This window comes from Macrosteles quadrilineatus, unplaced genomic scaffold (assembly GCF_028750875.1).
Source record: "Macrosteles quadrilineatus isolate MER2022 unplaced genomic scaffold, UCM_ALF_1.0 Scaffold_9__3_contigs__length_116548681, whole genome shotgun sequence".
Classification (NCBI taxonomy): Eukaryota; Metazoa; Arthropoda; class Insecta; order Hemiptera; family Cicadellidae; genus Macrosteles; species Macrosteles quadrilineatus.
The window spans coordinates 256198-276687 of NW_026542602.1; the positions used below are offsets into that span (position 1 = coordinate 256198).

Here is a 20490-nt window from a genome sequence, read left to right on the forward strand (position 1 = left end):
AATTAATAATTATTTTTGTCCGCACTGAATGAATGTACTTGTACAGTTGATTTTAGTTTTGTTGTAAAGTACACACTTGATTTATTTTGTTGGTTCGCGCTGTCAAGTGCCAGTGAATGCCGCATTTTCAAGATCATGTTGTGAAATGTAATTTGTTTGTAAGCTAGCCTATTCTTACTTCAGTTTGTTGTAATATATTACCTGCCTCCGAACTGTAATACTGGTGCATAGCTAACAGAAAGCTACCAAAATCTGTCTATACAAGTAGGTTCCTGTAACATAGCCTATTTTGGATTGAAAGAGGTCTCTAGACTCTAGCCATTAAAGTTTACTAATACAATATTATTTTTCACCAGTAAACTGTTTACGTAGGGGATAAAGTTTATAATAAACATTCAATATATTTTAATTATTCAAATAACACGGTTTGACTGTTGACTATGATGGAGCCAACAGAAGAGGTTAATATTAATGTCAGGCCTATGCTTGAAGAAACGTTTTACATTTTGTCAAAAAAGAACACTGTTTATAGAGTGAAATTAACTGAGAAAGGTTTGTGCCTACAAAAAGAACATAATGGCAACATAAAAAATGAAACAATATCATTAAGTGACATCATTGGTTGTAGATGTATGAGAAGGAAAAGACGTTCCGAAAATTCTTGTGCTTGTCATCCCAGTTCAATTAGAAAACATGATCCAAGGGTGGTAGAAGAAAATTCAGCAGACAAAGATGAGTCAGATATAAGTGCATATTTGTACATTTACTCGTACATTTTAAAAAACTGTAAAGTTAAGTCTGGACAGAAACGCGATAGAATGACTATTACCTTAAGATTTAGATCATTTGATAAATATGAAGATAATATGAGAGAAGCACAGAAGTGGAAATCTTCTATCAAGCACCTAATTCACAGCAGAATGAATCCTCAATTGTCACCAGGGAAAATAGTCCTGACAGAGCCACTCATAGGTAAGATAGTGCAAAAATTATCATATCCTACGATTGATTTAAGAGTCATTGGATCCTAGACGTTCTAACTCATAAACCAATTAAGTTGGTACTTAAAGAACTACTAAGAAAATTTCTAATCTCACAGTATACTACCTATGTAGATAGCCTATTTAAGTTACAATCACTCTGGTGTTTGAAAAAATATTTTTGGATGGTAATAAACTCTTCAGCGGCTGTTTGAAATTAAGTTAACATTGCTCTTATCCTCAATTAATCCAAGATTGCCGTTAGCTTCCATGGACTCCATTGGAGAATAATCAAAACTACAAAAGAACATTTCTAATCCCCTTGAAAACTAACATTTTTGGTGTTTAAAAAAATATTTTGGATGATAAATAACTCTGTAGCAGCGGTTTGAAATTATCCGCTAGCCTCCAAGGACTCTTAAGATCAAAGATTATGTTACCGTACTTAGGCTAGGCCTATAACTTATGAAGATATCATTATTATCACTTATGAAGGTATCATTTCTAATCCTTGAAGCGTTAAGTTATAGCACTTAATAATAAACAAGCTTTTGTAGCTCAGGCCTACCTAAGTTATCTTAAAAATTAAGTACTGTACAAGTTAAGTTTAAAGCTAAGTTACAAGACAAATAGAACTAAATAGACCGACAGCAGTGCTGCAGTTAGCATAAGTTCTGGCGACCACCGCTTGGAGCGCCGTGTACACAGGGCACTCCTAGTGGTGGACGACAGAACTTATGCTAACCACAGCACTTCTGTCGGTCGATTTAATTAGATTTTGTCTATGGTTACGTCTTGTTTGACCTCACCCTACTATTTTTTTAAATTATTGATGTTTTAATAAAATATAGACAAAAATTAAATGAACTTAGCCTATAATAGCCTCAATATTAGTTTGTCACTACTAGTGATTGAATTAAGTTATCGGCAAATATTTCAACTAACTGTCCTTGTGACTGATCATGCTTTTGTTTTCGTTTTGACAGTTTTAAGGTTTAGGCAAATAATTTTTTTATTGTCAATATACTATTGGGGATTTGGCATGGCGCTTTTTGTAGGTAGTAGATCCGGTAAACTTATTTCTTAAATTGACTTTAAAAAATATTCTCTCTTGTTTTAGTAACTATGCGATTTTGATGAAATTTGGTATACACATCTAGACCTACATTTATTCGAACAAGTTTGCAAACCAGCAGGATTGGACTACGGGAACAGGGGTTTATGGGGTAAAAACGGGGTTTTCCCTTTTTTACCCTAAAAAATAAAAAAATTTCAATTTCTTTCCAAGCTATTTTGTAGAGCTTATAAAAACAAATAATTTAGTATACCTATTGAAGCGTTGTTGTATGCATAACGGTTACGTAGAAAATTCCAAAAAAGTGTAAATTTTAAATTTCCATGTTATTTTTATGGGGAATAAATCTCTTATATTAATACGTGAGGGCTGTTTTTTGTGAACAAAACTCCTCCGTTATTTCTTGACCGATTTTAACGTTTGAGGTGTCAAATAATTCGTCTCAATTCGTAGTTTTGCATAAAGGCTTTAGAATTTAAAAACTCTTACCCTTAAGGGCAAGAGACACTCTCAAAGGTCGCATTTTCCCCATAAGAATTACATCGAAAACAAATTTAAAAACAAAAACAGCTGTACATAAAAAGAAACTCACCAGCTTTTTGGGAGTAAATATTGATATTTGTAATATTTAGGAGGTTATAGACAAATCTAAACAGTCAATCAGTTTTGTTGGAAGAACAGACAATTTCTTGAGTTTAAAGGAGAAATATTGAAAACAGGAGGAGGAGACAATTAATAGGAAATGAGAAGAGTAGAGGAGAGACCTGGTCTCACAGTAACGAATCCAGGTACACAATCATTTGGGGAGATGAATCATTTTGCCAGTTATCCTAAGCAACTTCTTTTGCAAGTAAAAAAAAACCATGATGAAGAATATACACATCATGTTGCACAGTGGTAAAGTAAACCTACCTAAAGTCAGATCAAAGAAATACATGCAAGAAATGTTTACTGGTAACAGCTTTAAGTCGGGAAACATTTGTAGAAAACACTAAAAAATAAGGCCGGGTCCAAAAAATGCTAAAATATTTTTACAAGAAGTGTTTAATTATTATTTCAAAGCGCTATTAAATAGCGTGAGTGTTTCAATTAGTTACATAATCATTTAGTCAGGTCTTTTAAACTCATAGAAAATTATGACTGTTATTACCGTACTATAGTTTTAAAATAACTTCTGTATAATACCGGTAGGCCTACTTGACAATTGCTCGATTTCGAGCATCATGTACACTAGTAAACTGCTTATAGCTTGCTTGTCTATGCACATATATTAATGACATTTAAACATGTTTTTTACTTCATAGGCCTAGTTATGTTTTCAATATTTTAATAAAAAAACAACACACCTTATTGTCTTTCCTGTAGCAGCAAACCTAAGTATTCTTTATAAATAATGATATTTTTAAGAAATAAATCTGACAATTTTAAGGGAATAATTTTGTGGAATTCCAGCCAAGTATAGATGGAAATTCGCTTATATATTAATTTGGAGCTCGTTCGCTACGCTCACTCACCTTTAGGTTGGAGCTCGTTCGCTGCGCTCACTTGCCTTCAGGTTAGCTCGTTCGCTACGCTCACTTGCCTTCAGGTTAGCTCGTTTGCTACGCTAACTCGCCTCCAGGTTGAAGTTCGTTCGCTACGCTCACTCACCTTTTGGTTGCAAATTAGCTGTTGTCATAAATGTAAAAGAAATAATAGTGCTGCGCCCTGTTGGTAATCCTTGTAACTTTAATGCTATTGAACATCATAGAACAGAACCAACTTGTTTAATTGAAACAGCTGTTAAGATTCATTAATTCCATTTCTCATAAGGTTAACATGGGAAACTCCAGAGCCACTGGGGCGGAGCCGATTGGACGGATCACGAAATTGGTATAAACCTTTTCCATGACATTCTACACGTATGTACCAAGTTTCGTGGCAATTGGTTCAGCGGTGTCTGAGTTTATCACTGCCAAACAAACAAACAAATATATATACAAACATCCTCTTTTATACTTATAGATATATATATTTATATATATGTGTCCGTTAGCGCGATAACTCGAGCAAAATTGATCTGATTTTGATGAAATTTGGTACAAACGTGTAAACCTACATTTATTCGAACGAGTTCGCGAACCAGCATAATCGGACAATGGGATCAGGGGTTTATGGGGGGTTTTATGGGGTAAAAATGGGTTTTTCTCATTTTTGACCCTAAAAACTTTAAATTTCTAAATTTCTCTCTAGACCATTTTGAAGAGCTCAAAAAAACATAATTTAGTATATTGAAGTGTTTTTGAATGTTCATTGACTAGGGAGAAAATTAAAAAAATTGTAAATTTAAAATTCCCATGTTATTCTTATGGAGAATAAATAAACTGTTCTAGTTTGCTTGTTTATGGATATATTTTAATCAAATTTGGCAATTTGGTTATTTCATACTAAGCTATCAATATTTCAATTGAAAAAACACACCTCAACATCTTCCCCGTAGCAGCAAACCTAACTACTCACTAAAATTAATGTTATAGGAAATAAATCTGAAAATTTATAGGGAATATTTTAGTAGAAATCAAGCCGGGTAAATGGAAATTCGCTTAGTATGCAGGTTGCAGGTTTGCTGTGACGGGGGTATTTTCCAATTTGTTTTCTGTAAGGTAATATTCTAAAATCAAAATAAAAAGTACAATTTAAAAACTTTTTTCCGATTTTTGCAAAATCACTTGTCAAAGCATAATGACAAACTGAACAGTAAAAATTCTCTACAGCATTTATAGTGAACAAAGGCAAAACCAGCAAACATGACTGCTGACTCATGACAAAAGGTCGGCCTTGAAGTGACATGGCTTTTACATCATATCTCAACTAATCACACCATTGCCATTAATTAGGGACTGGTTTGGTGATTCAACCAGTTGTATAGTAATTTTTACTCAAACAAAACATTACTCAGAATGAGAATCAAAAATCTTTATTCATATTGTAAATGTACAAGAAAAGTGTCAAATTTCATTGTCAGACTAACAACTAATTCTTTTTATTTTTATTTTGCAGAAAAACCAATATTGCAAACAGTTTTTATTACAGCAAAGGATCTTCTTTACTCACATCAACATGTGTTTATACATTTTATTTTGCATTTTTAATGTTGATAAAGAAAAAAAAATTAGGCTAAACTATTTTAAAATTAGGTGTACATATCCCAAATAAAAAAAAAATAAAAATAATGATGTTGAAAAAGGCAACAAATTTTTCCATATAATTAGTCAGATGTATTCTTCAAAATAATCCACACACTATCTGTTCTAATTTTCTCATTTTCAACATCTAATTTAGCTTTAGAATGTGTGAGTGAAAACACGGTTACTACAAAAAATAAATAATAAAAAAACGAATTAACTAACAAAAAGGAATTAAATGAAAGTAGGAGTGGAAAAATTACATTCACTGTGTTTAAAAAATCTTATCTGTTGTCTGAGTACAGTATAGGGACAGGCAGGGATTGTCTCAATGTCCTGCTATAATGTATAAGTCATATCAAACAGGAAAAATAATTTTAAAAATACACAATTTCTTCATACTCATATCATTCACAAGGAGGATCAACATGGATATTGGATAACTAGGGATTTTTTTGCAGAGAACAAAGTGCTGGTACTTCTAAACCCTAAGTCAGGCCAGGGGAAAGGTCGAGACGTGTTCCAGAGCAGAGTGGTTCCCTTACTGACGGAGGCTGATGTCAACTACGACCTCCACGTTACAAGATACGCAGACGACGCTCGGACACTCGTACGATCCTTGGTAAGAGATCCAGTAGCCTCCGTGCCATAAGTTTGAATTACTTATTGGCTCATACCTTAAAATACCTACTTTGTTTGGTCATCATTTAATAAGAAAGTATTAAAGTATAATATAGATTGGATATTGTCGAAAGGTGAATTTGAGTAGCTAAAAAAAGCTTAAGTATTTGAAAGTCTTTTAATTTCCTATTCTCAATTTAAATCATTAGATTGCACCAAAGATACTATTTTCAATTCTTATATTTCTCTGAATATATAAAGTTCAGTTCATTGCTGCATTTGTCCTAAAAATGACTATTTAGGCCATTCAAGTTATTTATGGAAGGTGAAAAATAACACAGCTGTAAAATTGGTATGCATTTACAATTTTTGTAATCAAATTTAAACTATAAAAAACAAGAAACTTTTCAAAATTGGTTTATAAAGTAACTGGTACTTAAGTCCCGGTACCTAATTGTAAATCAATTTTATGTTTAGGTTCACAAATGATTTAGAACTAACTTATGTTCGTTAAATATACAGTAGAACTCCAATTATCCGAACTCCAATTAACCGAATCTCCAATTATCCGAATCGCTTATTTCAACAATTTTAAAAAAGTAAAGCTACAGTAATAAGTTTTGCAAAATATCAAAGAATTGTTATTTAACACATTTAGCCAATTTTGGACTTTGATGGAACACTATTGACTTAATAACATGTATAGAACACTTGTACTATGAGCATTGTAAACAGTAAAAATGTTCTGATTTAAATTATTATTAATTAAAAGTTCACTTAGTACCGAAAATGAGGATTTTTCTTTAAAATTCCCGGAATTCCGGTAAAATTCCGATTATCCGAATTTTTGATTATCCGAATGGGGTATGGTCCCTATTGATTCGGATAATCGGAGTTCTACTGTACATTTTTTTAAATCAATTATTTTTAGTCACTTAGCTCTCTATTATTTCTGGCTTGAGCGCATTGTCTGTCAAATTTAAATTCAAGGCAAGATGAGTTACAAATAGTAATTTCCATATTGAAATGTAGCTTCCAATTATTTCTCTTGTACAGAGTTCCAACATGTAAATGCCATGAGATGTTTTGAACGTAATTGCTTACACAGGTGTTTTGTAATTATATTTACCACAAGTTGACTCGTCCCATTATGACTACCTCGTGGAAAAATTTAAAGAGCAGACTCTAACATAAGCATTCAAATGATTGTAAATCATTAGAACAAGAGTAAGGAGGATTAGTAGATAAAAAAAAACCTAAGAAGCTAAAAACAGCATTTAGCATTTCTATACAAAATTATTAAAACATGTATGATTATTTAAACAGCTTCATATTTATTAGATAAAGTATATAGGTAGATATCATACTAACTAGATAAAATTGAATCTTGCTGAAGTTTTACAACTAGCCTACATATTGTGTGAATGTCTAACATACAACAATGTCTAACATAATGAATATCTAACTATTATTTTGTTCCAGACAATCTTTGATGGTTGGCAATGCTGACACTTGATAATAAAAAATGATTATAATTAATGTGTGACTGAATAAAGTGACACTCATATATAAGCATTGGATGGTTCGAGACGTAGGAATTGGCTAACTCTGGAACTCGCTAACTCGGTCGTGTTTCGGAACTGGCTAACTCTGGAACTGGCAAACCGTCCCAGTTAGGAATTGGCTAACTCCGGAACCCGCTAACTCGATTTTGTCCCGCGGCGGAATTCGCTAACTCTGGAAGTCGCTAACCCCCACTGGAAGTCGCCTCGCCCACTGCACGGAGCGTTGCCAACCTTGTACGACGAAATAGTCGTACACAGACGCATTTCAAAATGTCATTGTCAATAAAGATACAGTAATTGTTATTATTTGTGTTATCAATAATACTTTTAACAGCACTTTTAAAAGGCAATTAAAAAATCATTAAAAGTGATTATTTTTATTTTACTGTACAACTTCCAATTAAATGTTTATGATTTAGATCTTAAATATAAATGCTAGTATTATAGGAAAATAACAGAATATGAAACATATTGAAAATCCAGTAGTACCGCCAGGCCTTTAAAGAATAAAATAGTATAACCTATCAGTATAACCTAGTATAACCTATCAAGGACAAGAATTCAAGGTTACAAGCCCAGTATACAAAATACGAACTTAATCATTTTATTTGCAGCAGTTCACAAATGGTATTAGTTGGAATAAAAGAATGAAATTACCGACTGTGAAAATAGATATTTCATAACCTGTAAAAGATCCAAATTAAATGTACAATTTTTTTACATCCCAATAAACTGCTATATTTAAGTAAGAAGACCATAGAAAAACATACTCCCTTAGTAGATTTCTCATCCTTATGGATCAGCTAGTTCTGTCCGGTGCACTGTCTGTAGAGTGTAGAGGTAGAGTGTTTTGTTTACAATTTGTTTCTTGTTTTCAGTCATATAGCCTATAGCCTCGTTTAACCAAATAAAACGTTCCAACCATAACTAACAACTCGTCCCCTAGTTATAAAACCAAACCAGTAGAGAACAAATAATGAAATTAACTATAAAATAATAGAAACAAAATTTCGTCGACACTAGCGATCAGTGTCACCGGACACGAACTAGACACGAAAAACGAGCTTCAAAATTTGCAATGGGATGGGGAGTCTACTTGTGTTGGTTAGTCTATGGTAAGACTATAATAAATTTTCCGCCCTATATAATAATCATAAGAATAATGATAACAAACATGATTCTGAATATACATTTATTTTATCGACTACATTGGTCTTACTCCTAATTATTCGTAGGATACGAAAATATGGTACCGATACGATCTTAGGTACTACACTTTCGGCAACACTGGCCAACAATCTTCGTGCTTGGCTCCCATTGGATGGCGCGCGAGGCTTTTGATTGGGAGTTAGCGAGTTCCGCCGAGGGACCGAGTTAGCGACTTCCGTACTAGGACGGAATTCGCTAACCCGGCTCTAGAGCGGGTTAGCGGGTTCCGAAGTTAGCCAATTCTGAAACTGAACAAGTTAGCGAGTTCCTCTCATCGACCAAATTTAAAGATAGGGTTTTTAACATGGGGTTAGCGAGTTCCAGAGTTAGCCAATTCCGCGGACCCGATGGTTCTGTTAGATAGGTCGGGTAAATTATTTTGTGATAAACCCCAAATCTGACTTTTTTGCTACCTTTTTTACTTAACCTTTCTGTGTGTGCCCACTGAAAACTTAAACATAATTATTTTTAAATTTATATTTAATACACAATAGACAAACATATTTGTATTGGTAATTTCGTTACGAAATACATTAGCGTCAAAGATGAGGGGGAGTATTTAAAAGAGACACAATTAAATTTCTGTATTGCATATGGAGTACAAAGAGTTAGCCTAAGTAGAATAAATCTAGGTGCTTTGTACTGAAGGTTTCTTTAAGACTTAAACTAGTTCTTGTTTATAGTCGTAACTGAGAAATCTTTTCAGAATAATATTATCTCTCATCTCTTAGCTCTTTTGCTTGAATTCATCAGTGTTGATATTGATTTTGCTGTTTCGCAGGACATTTACCAGTACGGAGGTGGACTTATTGCTATGGGAGGTGATGGTATCCTGTTTGAAATCATCAACGGAATGATGGAGAGGCTCGATTGGGAAACTGCGTTTCAGAAACTCAAGTTGGGAATAATACCTTGCGGATCTGGCAACGGACTAGCCAAGACCATCAGCCATCAATTCAAGTAAGTTTCAGGCTACGTATAGTAAAAAAACTTATTGATAAGCATTCTGCGTGCTGGAACTACCATAGCTCATGGGTTACTTTTCAGGTAGGTGTGGAATTTGGTCTGTTAGTACCAGCTATTTTAAAGGAATTTAGTTGTTGTGTCAGTAATTGAGATTTGTTGTGAAGAAATCGTTCAAATGTTACCCCTTATGTTTCAGTGAGCCGTACGACCACAGCCCAGTGTTGGTGTCGGCTCTCAATGTTGTGAGAGGGTTCACGACTCCGATGGACCTGGTTAGGGTACAAACCCCTTCACAGGTAGCCTTCCATGTTTACATTATTTTTCTGAATAATTTTGATCAAGATTAGGTACAAATAAAACCAAATTTCCCTCACCACAGCAAATCTGCAGATCAAGGGAATTTCCATCACCTCAATTGGAATTTTACTAAAATATATCCTTAAAAAAAAATTTCAGATTTACACCGGTCTATTATAAATCCTTATCATAATGTTTTCATGGCAATAATGGTGATTGCGGCCGTATCTAGATCCCCACCTGCTATTGCGGTGAAAGTTTCAACATCTCCTGCGATCAAAGCAATATTGAAGGTGTCTCCCACCCCCATGCCTACGACCATGGACATCATTAATTTCTCCCGTGGAAACAGCAATATCTCTAAATTACTCCGAGGTCACAAAGTCATCGCTATCACCTCTTGTAATTGCTAAACTATCTCTACGTTCCACCCTGGTTGCGAAGACATGACTATCGCCTTCAATAATAATGGCAATATCTCTACATTCCCCTTGGTCTCAAAGACATAATCATCTTTTCCCATGATCGCGGATAAAACTCTTTGTTCATATATGGTCATAAAGACATCTTCATCACCTCCTGTGACCACAATTATAACTCTACGCTTCCTCGCGGTCGTGAAGACATTATGATTCCCTCTCGTGGTCGCGGCAATATCTCTACATTCCCCTTGGCCATGAAGACGATAATTAGATTATCTGGTCCATATAGATGAGATGTCTATTTTTGTATCCCATAATCAATGATTAACTATAGTACATTAAAAGGATTGTGGTTTTCATGTTCTAGACCATGTTTTCGTTCCTGTCCGTGGGCTGGGGGCTTCTGTCAGACATTGACATAGAGAGTGAGAGACTGAGAGCATTGGGAGGACAGAGGTTTGCGGTGTGGAGCATCGCGAGGCTGATAGGTCAGTAGCAATCCAACCTGATACAGCAATGTCTGGTAAAAATAAGGATCAAGATTATTAAAATGTCGTCAAAACTACAGATTTTGGTTGAAGATTTCGAGCCTGGTCAGGACAGTGTTTTTAAGTGGACTCTACCTTCTAATCTAACCTAAACAGGAGGAGAATTTGTTTTTCCATCTTGAAACACCTTATTAATAATGATAAGTTTCTTTAGTAAACTGTTAAAGTGTAGCACTTTTTAACGCACTACAGCCATCAATATACCATGAATAATGTTCTGGAAAATTCTAATGTAAAGTAAAACTGAAGAAAGGATTATTTATGTACTGATGCTGATGGCAACATCTTCATTTGGTTTTGTCTTTAAAAACTTATATAGGCTAATTTATTCCAATAAAAAAAAATTACAGTTTCAAGGTGATTTTTATTGGCTAATTTATTCCAATAAAAAATTACAGTTTTAAGCATAGTATTTATGCTAAATTCTTGGTTTGCCATCTAGGACTGAGAACTTACACCGCCAGGTTGTCATATCTGAGGATTCCTGACCATGAGTTGTCGCTGGTGAACTGTGCGACGCCTGTTACGCCAGGCATCACCGTAGCTAGTCAAGACAACCTCAGTCTGCCTCACAGTGCAAGCCTCGGAGACAGCATCAACCTGGAGACCGAGGCCAGCGAGGTTAGTCAATAAATATGCTCTATTATCAAATAAAACTTTCAACTCGTTAATCTATGAACCTCATGTGACCAATGAACTGCTAACATACATATAAATTTAGAGTTATTGGTCAATGATGGCTTATTTGTAGTTACGAATGTTGTTTTTTAATTGACGTCTCCAACGGGCTCCTTTTGCAATGAGGCAAGCTCGTTCAAATTCGACAAATTGTTCTCGTACTCACATACAGCTTTGTACCAATTTCCCACTCTATGCGAGACTGTCTCATCATTGTCACAGTAGATAAAAGTAGGGGAAATTGATTCTCCATATTTTACGTTGATTTTGTTGTTGTTAAAACACTTTTTTCTGCGAAATCCTATAAAATAAAATATCAGATTTTCACAAAAATGGCTCAAATGATATTGGTTAACATTTAGTGAGTTTTAGTCCCTTTAATCCTTAATAAAATTGTTTAACTTCCTGTGCTGTAAAAATTACAGTTTCAAAAGTTACTGCAACTTTTGTGATTTTCCCTATAAAATATCATTGTTACTCCCACCACTTACCCAAGCATGATAAGGGCTGTTGACGAGGTAATGTGTTGACAAGTATGTGTTGGATTGCTGATACCGTTTATTTCTGTTAGCATATATTAATTAACTGGTAATGCATATCAATAGTAGTTGACCTCTTTCCAAAGAAATCTAATCACCGGACAATTTGTACCTGGATGGCTTACCAATTTTTTTTTCATCGTCAAAGACTTCTACGAAAGAGTCAATACTCCATTGAAGTGAAAACGAGCGAGCTTAGTTATGGGGAAATAAAAATGGCTTTTGTTTGGACATGAACTAGTGAGCTGTCGCAGAAGGAGCTCATTGATCCTAATGGACAGTTCTTGTGTTTTTTTTTCTAGCTGATCAATACTTGATTTTACCCTCTGTCAAATACTTAATAAATAATATGACTTTAAATTGGTTATTTTTGTCAAACTTGTAGATTATTACACACTTGAATAAGTTAAATTGGTTTTACCTTAGTTTCACTAGAATCGAGCACACTTGATAAGAACCATCTGACAAAATCGGGAAAGTGGTAGCTGAAACAACCCTAATCATTGCATCTTGTTTGTTGATGTTTTTCCTCAAAGTTGGATGTTTACAGGAAATGACCGGTTCCGATTGCCGAAAGTTTTTCAAGATTTGCCACCCTCAAAAGCAACATATTGTGAATGCGGTAAAATCTTGTGTTTATGTGTCAGGCAGGAAAATTAACACCTTGGTTGTGGGTGGAGATTTCACTTTTGTCAACTTTGTGGACGAAAATTGTCACTGGAAATTAACTCATCATTTAATCGTTTAATGCATACAATGCATACATGTTCCCGATCAGTTCCAAATATTCCCTGGTTTGGGCGTAGACTGGCCTATCCATCTCCTGATATATCTCCTCAGTTTTTCTCCCTCCACCATCTGTGTTTTACTCCTATCTTCACATAACTTTTCAACTCGTTTATCTATTTTTTCTAGGTCTTCGTCTTGATCCCCTTCCCTCTATCACCATCATCGTCTATTTCTTCTCTTTTCACACATTTTACCCACATTTCCATAAAAAACGTATTGCATATCTTTGAGTAATATTCATGTTTTTCAATTTAGTTTTGACAAAAATCTTTTATTTGTTGAGATCATGTCTTAAAACGGTGATTGGGAATCCATATTATATGTTATTTATGTTGTAACATGTTGATGTGTCATCTAGAAGCAGAAATTAATCCATAATAAATGTATGTTTGCACTATAACTTCTACTAGTTTCATTTCATAGATCAGTCATTGTTGTAAATATTGTTTGGGCATGTGTTCAGTTATAAAGCAAGCAATTAAATTAGTAATCATTTGGGAGGAGATTCGAAGGAAAGTCTCGTGGCTGATTATGAAGTGATTTTAGAAAAAGATGGAGTGTACCTAGTTTACATGAGGAAATTATAGCATTCACTCGATATACACAAAAAAGGTACACTACATAACACTGATATTTTTCCTTGTACAGTATTAGCTTCAGAGAGTAGATGATAACAAATCTTAGTCACATTCATAACTTGTTTAGTCAAGAGTTGCAATTGGTTGATACCAAAGGAAATAATGTCACTGATGGATCCTCTTTGAGCACAATGTTTATATATAGTTGATTTTTGTATTTACATTATTTATTCCTCCATTAATTGTTTTGATAGCAAAGTGACTAGATTACTTTTAAAATGTTAGCAAAAAAGTCTACAGCCTTATTACAAACAAGAAAAATGTAAAAAGTTGTGGAGAAAGTAAATAAACTAATCATTATGAGAAACATGTTGTTTTTTATTTACGATGTAGATATAGTTACAGCATTTAGGGGATCAAGAGATAAAGCATAAAGCAATCTTGAACGATTCGTTCTGAGCGAGCTAACTAGACTCATAACTTTCACACTTACTTAACATAGCCTGGTTTTGTAGGACTCAGACGGAGTGCGGAGGGACAGTTTCTACTCCGTAGCGTCTCGCCGCAGCACCTACCTGTCAGTGTCTGGCTCCAGCTACCTGAGTCTGGCCGAGGACGGTCCCGAGGAGGTGATGATGTACGGCCCAGCCTCTAACATACCTGCTCTCTCCCAGCCTGTACCACAGGAGTGGACTGTACACCAAGGTAAGTTGTCTCCGTCTTCAGCATTTTATTGTATTGTCTTTACTTACTTACTTACCTACTCCTGTGGACATTGAAAACCAAGGAGGTCTTTTGCCTCGCCAAACATGTGCCTCCAGAATCCTCTGTCATCTGCCAGCTCCAGGTCGGCTCCCATACTCCTTAGGTCCTTTGTAACTTTGTCAATCCATCTCATCTTTGGTCTTCCCAATAGCCTCTTGCCCTCCGGAGTACATCTTATCACTTGTTTTACCACCTCTCTCCCACCTCTACATTGAATGTGGCCCAGCCGCCTCAATTCTTTACCACTCCCACAATATCTGGTTCCTTATATAATTCCCTCAACTCCCTATTTTTTCTTATTACCCACGAGTCTCCGTCTTTTATTGGTCCAAAAATCCTTCTCAATACTTTATTTTCAAAAGTAATCAGTATTGTATTGTCTTTACTACTCAAATATATATACAACCCATATTGTCCTCCACTTATATTTCATCAGTTTTTGAGAAACAAGGCGTTTTTTTTGTTGCTTGCAGAGTTGCTTCCAGCCCAGGTATCCTGGAAAACGTGGAATCATGTGTGAACTTTGAAATTTCACTGGGAAACTTATTTTATTACTGTTTTGTCGTAATATGAATCTAAGACAAATTCTTTTGCTTTGTGGCAACACTGTGCTCGTCATGGATGCACATGTATGTTCTTCATCTTTGTTTTTGTTGATTTACCTAGAACAACTTATGTGATGCTGATTTTTAAAAGTTTTCCTTAAAACAATTGAAAAAATTGTAGTAATACAGTCCTAGGATAAGTTTAATCTGTAAAAGTGGTTTGACACCCTACCTAGCTATCTTTGATTCATTGGGCTTTTAAATTGTCACCTGCGATTGTGTTAACAGGTGACTTTGTGATGGTCCACGCCGTATACAAGTCTCACATAGCTGCAGATTGCGTGATGGCGCCAGATTCTAAACTGTCTGACAACGTTATCTGGTTATCAATCATCAAAGCTGGTATCAGCAGGACACATCTGCTACAGGTAATAGCCCTATTTGTATTAAAACATAGAAATACATTGTTTTTCTTTAATAATTGTGGTTTTCTTTGATGATTTTTGTTTATAAGTCAAGCAAACTTAAAGGGTAGAACTTACTATAACTTGGCAACTAATAAAACTGTGTATGCTAAACAATTTTACCATAAGAAATCACGATCGCTGTAATTCTTTGGAGCTAGCCTCCAGCACTCTATTTTAGAATTTGAAACCAAAATACCTTCCCCTCTAATTCCACCCCCCCCCCCCCCTTGTGACTTTCTAATCAACCTCAATATCAAGTATTTTAACCGTCTCTGAATATCCTAAATAATTCCTGATTACCTGTTTAACAAGCTGTCCTACACTCACCATTCATACCTAACCATTCTCAACTGAACAACAACGACAGTGATCAAACAACGACCGCACCAGTTACCTAACCCCAGAAGCCTTACACTCGCTAATAGCTGCTACAAGTGGTGATTTTTGATACGCAGTTTTCCCCTTGTAATATTCTAAGCACTTTTCAAAGCTCCTACCCTATCCGAGGCTGATGGGGAATTAATTCCTACGATAGCCCCAGTACCTACTGTAATGCTTAGATCTTGTTGTGTTAATAATTTTTGTTTTGAGTTTCTATGCTGGTTAAATTGTGTAATGAAGAAACTGGACTAACTGAAATTTTTTGTGGTTATTGGTATTTAATACATATTGCATACATATACATATTACATATTTACATATATACATATACATGTTATATATTACATATGTATATATGTTATATATTACATACATACATATACATATACATATTACATATTAATACATATTACATACATATTGCACCAAAATCTGAGATGCTAACCAATAGACTAGCAACAAACCTGACTGTATTTGGTCTTGAAAGTCCAAACATTAAGATCACTCAAGTTTCAGCCCTCACTTGTCTTCATTTTTGGTCCACAAAAACATGACTACTCTCTATTTACCATCCCTGTATGTGTTGCAGTATCTGCTAGGCCTGTCTTCCGGGAGTCATGTGAACGTAGCCCAAACAGAGATGGTTCCTGTGAGAGCGTTCCGTCTGGAGCCTCAGAGTCCCGGAAGTTACGTTACCGTTGACGGGGAACGCATTCCGGATGGACCATTCCAGGTGGAGATGGTGCCTGTGTGCGCCAACGTGTTAGCTCGCTCCCAATAGTCGATCTAAGTAGCGGTATTTGGTTGGTTGTTGATTTATTTAATTGACAAAGAAGTGATTCTACTAAGACATGCAAGTGGCACTTAACAGTGTTTATTGCTGAAGAGAACTTAATTTGAGGGAGTAGCCTAAAGATATTTTTTGAAGAGGGTTAGAGTTCAGCAAGCTACGTGAGATAAGAGTCCAGGAGCTAAAACACAATAAATGGTCACAAAACATAAGGATGGTTGATTAAAGGGATAAACTGACCATTTTTTGTACTTCTAGTTATAAATTTAAACATTTTAAAATAAATTTTACTCTTAGATTTTGAACTATTTGGACTAATTTTGTTACATGTTAAGTGACACTTGCTTCATCATATAAATATGATATTCTGTGCCAAACGTATTAACAGCATTTTTCATACGATGGACTGACATTGAATAATGTTGTAATTGAATCTTGTATCCAATTCACATTCCTGAAAGCATGTTCCTTACTTGGGCATTCGATTGCAATAAATGAACAAACTTCAGTAAGTTGTAACAAGAATGTATATAAGTCGGGTGTAGAAGTGTAAGCCTTGTTGTTTGTACAGTTAGTTTGTTCTTTGTAAGTTTAAAGATATTAGATTGCTCAGAGTTACCTGTTTATCTACTTGAAATATTTTAATATTTTTATATTTGGAATAAATTATATTAAACATTTAAGCATTTACATACTGTTATTTAATATTCTATTGTTTATTTTACCTGTTTGAAAAGAATCTGTTGTTAAGAGTTATTAAAACGTCTAAACATTTGTTTTTAATTTGAAAAAATTCTTATTTGATATTTATTTAGGTATACCTTTCTTCATGAATTATAGTAGTAGGATATTTTCAACATCGGACCACTTTAGTATTGTTTTCTTTCTTGGTCAACCAAATTGTAGCCTTTGCTTTTCTTAGTGAGCTATGCCAATTGACTTTAAACAATGAAGTCGACATCCCATCCATATGGACCAAGACCCTAGTATAACTAACCCGCCCCCTACCCCCGTACCCTACCATACCCCCTAGTATAACCCCCTTGCATAACTTAGTGGAATTACCGCCCCATAGTTCTACTATTGGCGGTATAACATTAGTCAAGGTTGGTTAATTTTTCCTTTATACTACAATAAAACAGTAGAAACAGATATGTATAGGATTCAATCAAAATTCAGTAGAACTGGACTCCAACCATCCGAAGGTTTATAGAAAGAATTTCAAAAGCCATTTAACTACAGTGATAAGAATCGTTAAAAGAAGGCAGAAGTCATGATTGTGGCAAAATCCTGAATATCTCGCAGGTAGGTAGACATCATCACTTAAGCAATGTGTATGTTTACACTTTTGTTATTTCTGTTATTACCATGGCTATAGGCATGACGTTGTGCCTTGTATTAGAGGAGGCTATGCCATCTCCCATGGTTTATTAGACATCATCATCTTACGCGATTGCGGCATTTTCTTAAACGTCTTTATGGTCTTGTCGACATCGTCATCGTCTAAAGTCATGGAAACGTCTTCATCGTCCTCCACGATCACAGTGAAAGTGTGAATTTGTCTATTGCAAAATTGCCGATAAAAGTTCAAAACGCCAAATTTTGATAAAAATCTAATTATCTGAATAATTTACAATCTGAAAGTGGACAGTCCTAATTGATTTGGATGGTTGGAGTTTTACTGTAATAAAAAAGGACTGGCGGTTGACAATTTTTTGGTTTTCTTATAATTTCAGATTACAATTTTCATTTGGGAAGTAACATAACTTTTATGAAATTTGAAAACACCTAACTCAATCTTGGTATCAGCACTATGAGCTTAAAATCTCACATTGTGATTTATATTTTTAATTATATGTCTTACTATTTAGTTTGTAGCTGGGTAATCTATACTAACTTGATAAAGCAATATCATCTCTTTTAACCATTTTACTTCATTTTACAAGCACAAATTTATAGCTGTCTTTTTGCCAAGTATTATTCTTACCGACCAATCTACTTTCAATCATTCACAACCTTAACAATCCTAAGCACCAATGTCTTACCCCTACCCATGGGTTACTATGGGTATCTATCTACAATTATAGCTATTTTTCACTTTCTTAATTATATTTTGTAAATTTAGGTAGTAAAAACATTTTTCAGTAGCAAGTTGAATAACAATTAAAACTTTAAGACTTAGCTATGAAGTAGTGATGTTGATTAGTGATTTATAAAACTTTAGCGATAGAATGGTAAATAACTAATTTTTTAATTGCACAATATTCTTATGAAGACTGCAAATGCAGTTTTACCGTAGGTCTAATTTAGTCACGCTGGTCTATTTATACTCGCATATTTTTTTGTTAAAATTCAATATAGTTTGCTCATTGGATTCAAACGCTCACTTAAAAATTTATCTGTAATTTTTCTATCTCCATTTTGTTTGTCTTACAGTTGTTAGCATTGCTCAGTTTTAGAGCTATGCTATGTGCTAATCATGTAATAGATCTAACTTTAACTTTTTATATGTGCCAAAACAATTACTACAAACTTTCCACATTAAAAGCATGTTTTTTTTTTTTAATTTCTTAAACAAGTGTTTGGAAAACAACAATTCCCTTATATGTTGATAGGTTTGATTTTGTATTTTATAGGATCAGGCTTACCATAATATTGGCTGAGTCGTCTCATTAGTAAACACCAAATTTTAATATTTCACTGTCACTGACCATTTAGTCTATCACAAAAATAGGAAATAGATCTCATAACTGTTTCTTAAACATTTCAAGCTAAATAGACTAAGATACATACTATCTATCAGAAACATCAACATACTTTTTCTTGAGTGCCAGGTTGTATTAGTTTGTACGAGTTCCGTTCGTAAAAGCATTTGCTCACAAATAGCTAAATAAGAAACAAAGCCTTAATATAAATGTTGTGAATCTGTCCTTATGTTACATATCAGTTATGGTTTCTATAGTGAATCAAAGGTGCTTAAAATCTAATGGGATAACCTGTTTAAAAATGTTTGTGGTAATTTAATTTTTTTATCAGCGTTGATATACATATTTAAGAATATTCATTTACTTGGTAAAACCATTGATGGATACTGAAGGTAAAACTCAAAGGCTGTAACTTACTGCATAACTTATTTTCTACTTTAATATCTCATAAAATAAGTTTTTTTCATTAACCTTTATATAATATAGTTTGGTTTGAAATTATTCCTATGTTAGTCAAGGTCTGTTTCCGAAAACATAAGAAAAATGTCTAATGTTTAAAAAATGGATCTTAATCGTTAGGTTTGACATTACAAGTATAAGCATATGTTTTTATTGCACAATGTTCAAGCACTTTACTTTCTAACTAAGTTTAAAAGGACTGTTCTAAAAGTAACCTCTGATCAATTTAAGGAACAACTATGTAAAAATAATAAAACAATGGTCACACTACTTCTGGCAGTCACAAAACGGAGGTTACTTTCTGAACTGCCCTTTTTTCTTTAGATTGTGCTTCTAAAGAAAACTTTTGTGTTAGGTATATTAAAAAAATATATTATATTCTGTCAATTATTTTTCAAAATAAGAAACCAAAAGCAATTTTTACATTCTTGAATGTTTACGGGTTAACAGATTCTAATTCTTTTATTACTTAGTAATATAATTGATTGGTAAATTAAAATTGTAAGCAGTTTTTATTACTTTTTTCACACGCAGAATAAGTTTTTTTAAGCAGCATGACTCTTGTATAGTTAGAAGAAGCTTAAAAGCTGAGTAGTATAGAGACATCCTGATGTTTAAAGACTGTATAGTTTGCATCTCAAAATAAATTCTATTAATCTGTTAGCTGTTTTGTTTTTGTACTGTAACAGCTTTACTATTTTAAACCTATTTCCCTATTAACAGAGATGTTTAAGTCTGGGTATGTAATTTAAGAAATCCTAAACAATTTTCGATATCTGAAAAACTTTTACAGGACTTCTAATACAGGTAATGTTACAGTTAATATCGATTTAGACCAGTCAAACCGATCATAATCATGTCCAATATAAGACTAAATGAATGAAAATGGTGTCCTTGCCTAAATAGACTAGATTAAGATCACTATACATACGTTTGAAACAAATTCC

At 34.1% G+C, this 20490-nt stretch overlaps 1 protein-coding gene across 2 annotated transcripts; it reads left to right on the forward strand.

Annotated features, from left to right (window-relative positions):
- The first annotated feature begins 3 nt into the window (after positions 1–3).
- Positions 4–20169, forward strand: LOC129004144 (sphingosine kinase 1-like). 2 transcript variants are annotated; one of them, XM_054432582.1, is made up of 10 exons: positions 4–972; positions 5681–5841; positions 9396–9574; positions 9777–9876; positions 10667–10787; positions 11290–11468; positions 12615–12686; positions 13947–14136; positions 15030–15169; positions 16179–20169. In XM_054432582.1, the coding sequence occupies exons 1-10, from the start codon at positions 441–443 to the stop codon at positions 16368–16370; spliced, it is 1866 nt and encodes a 621-aa protein (XP_054288557.1). In that variant the 5' UTR covers positions 4–440; the 3' UTR covers positions 16371–20169. The 2 variants fall into 2 exon arrangements, with proteins under 2 accessions (XP_054288557.1, XP_054288558.1); XM_054432583.1 differs by lacking the exon at positions 12615–12686.
- The last annotated feature ends 321 nt before the right edge of the window (positions 20170–20490 follow it).

Bases quoted from the DNA above. Each gene is read 5' to 3' on its own strand.
- LOC129004144 (XM_054432582.1), top strand. From the start codon at position 441: ATGATGGAGCCAACAGAAGAGGTTAATATTAATGTCAGGCCTATGCTT. The intron at 5,842-9,395 runs GTAAGAGATCCA...GCTGTTTCGCAG, and splicing joins GGACACTCGTACGATCCTTG to GACATTTACCAGTACGGAGG. The intron at 9,575-9,776 runs GTAAGTTTCAGG...CTTATGTTTCAG, and splicing joins ACCATCAGCCATCAATTCAA to TGAGCCGTACGACCACAGCC.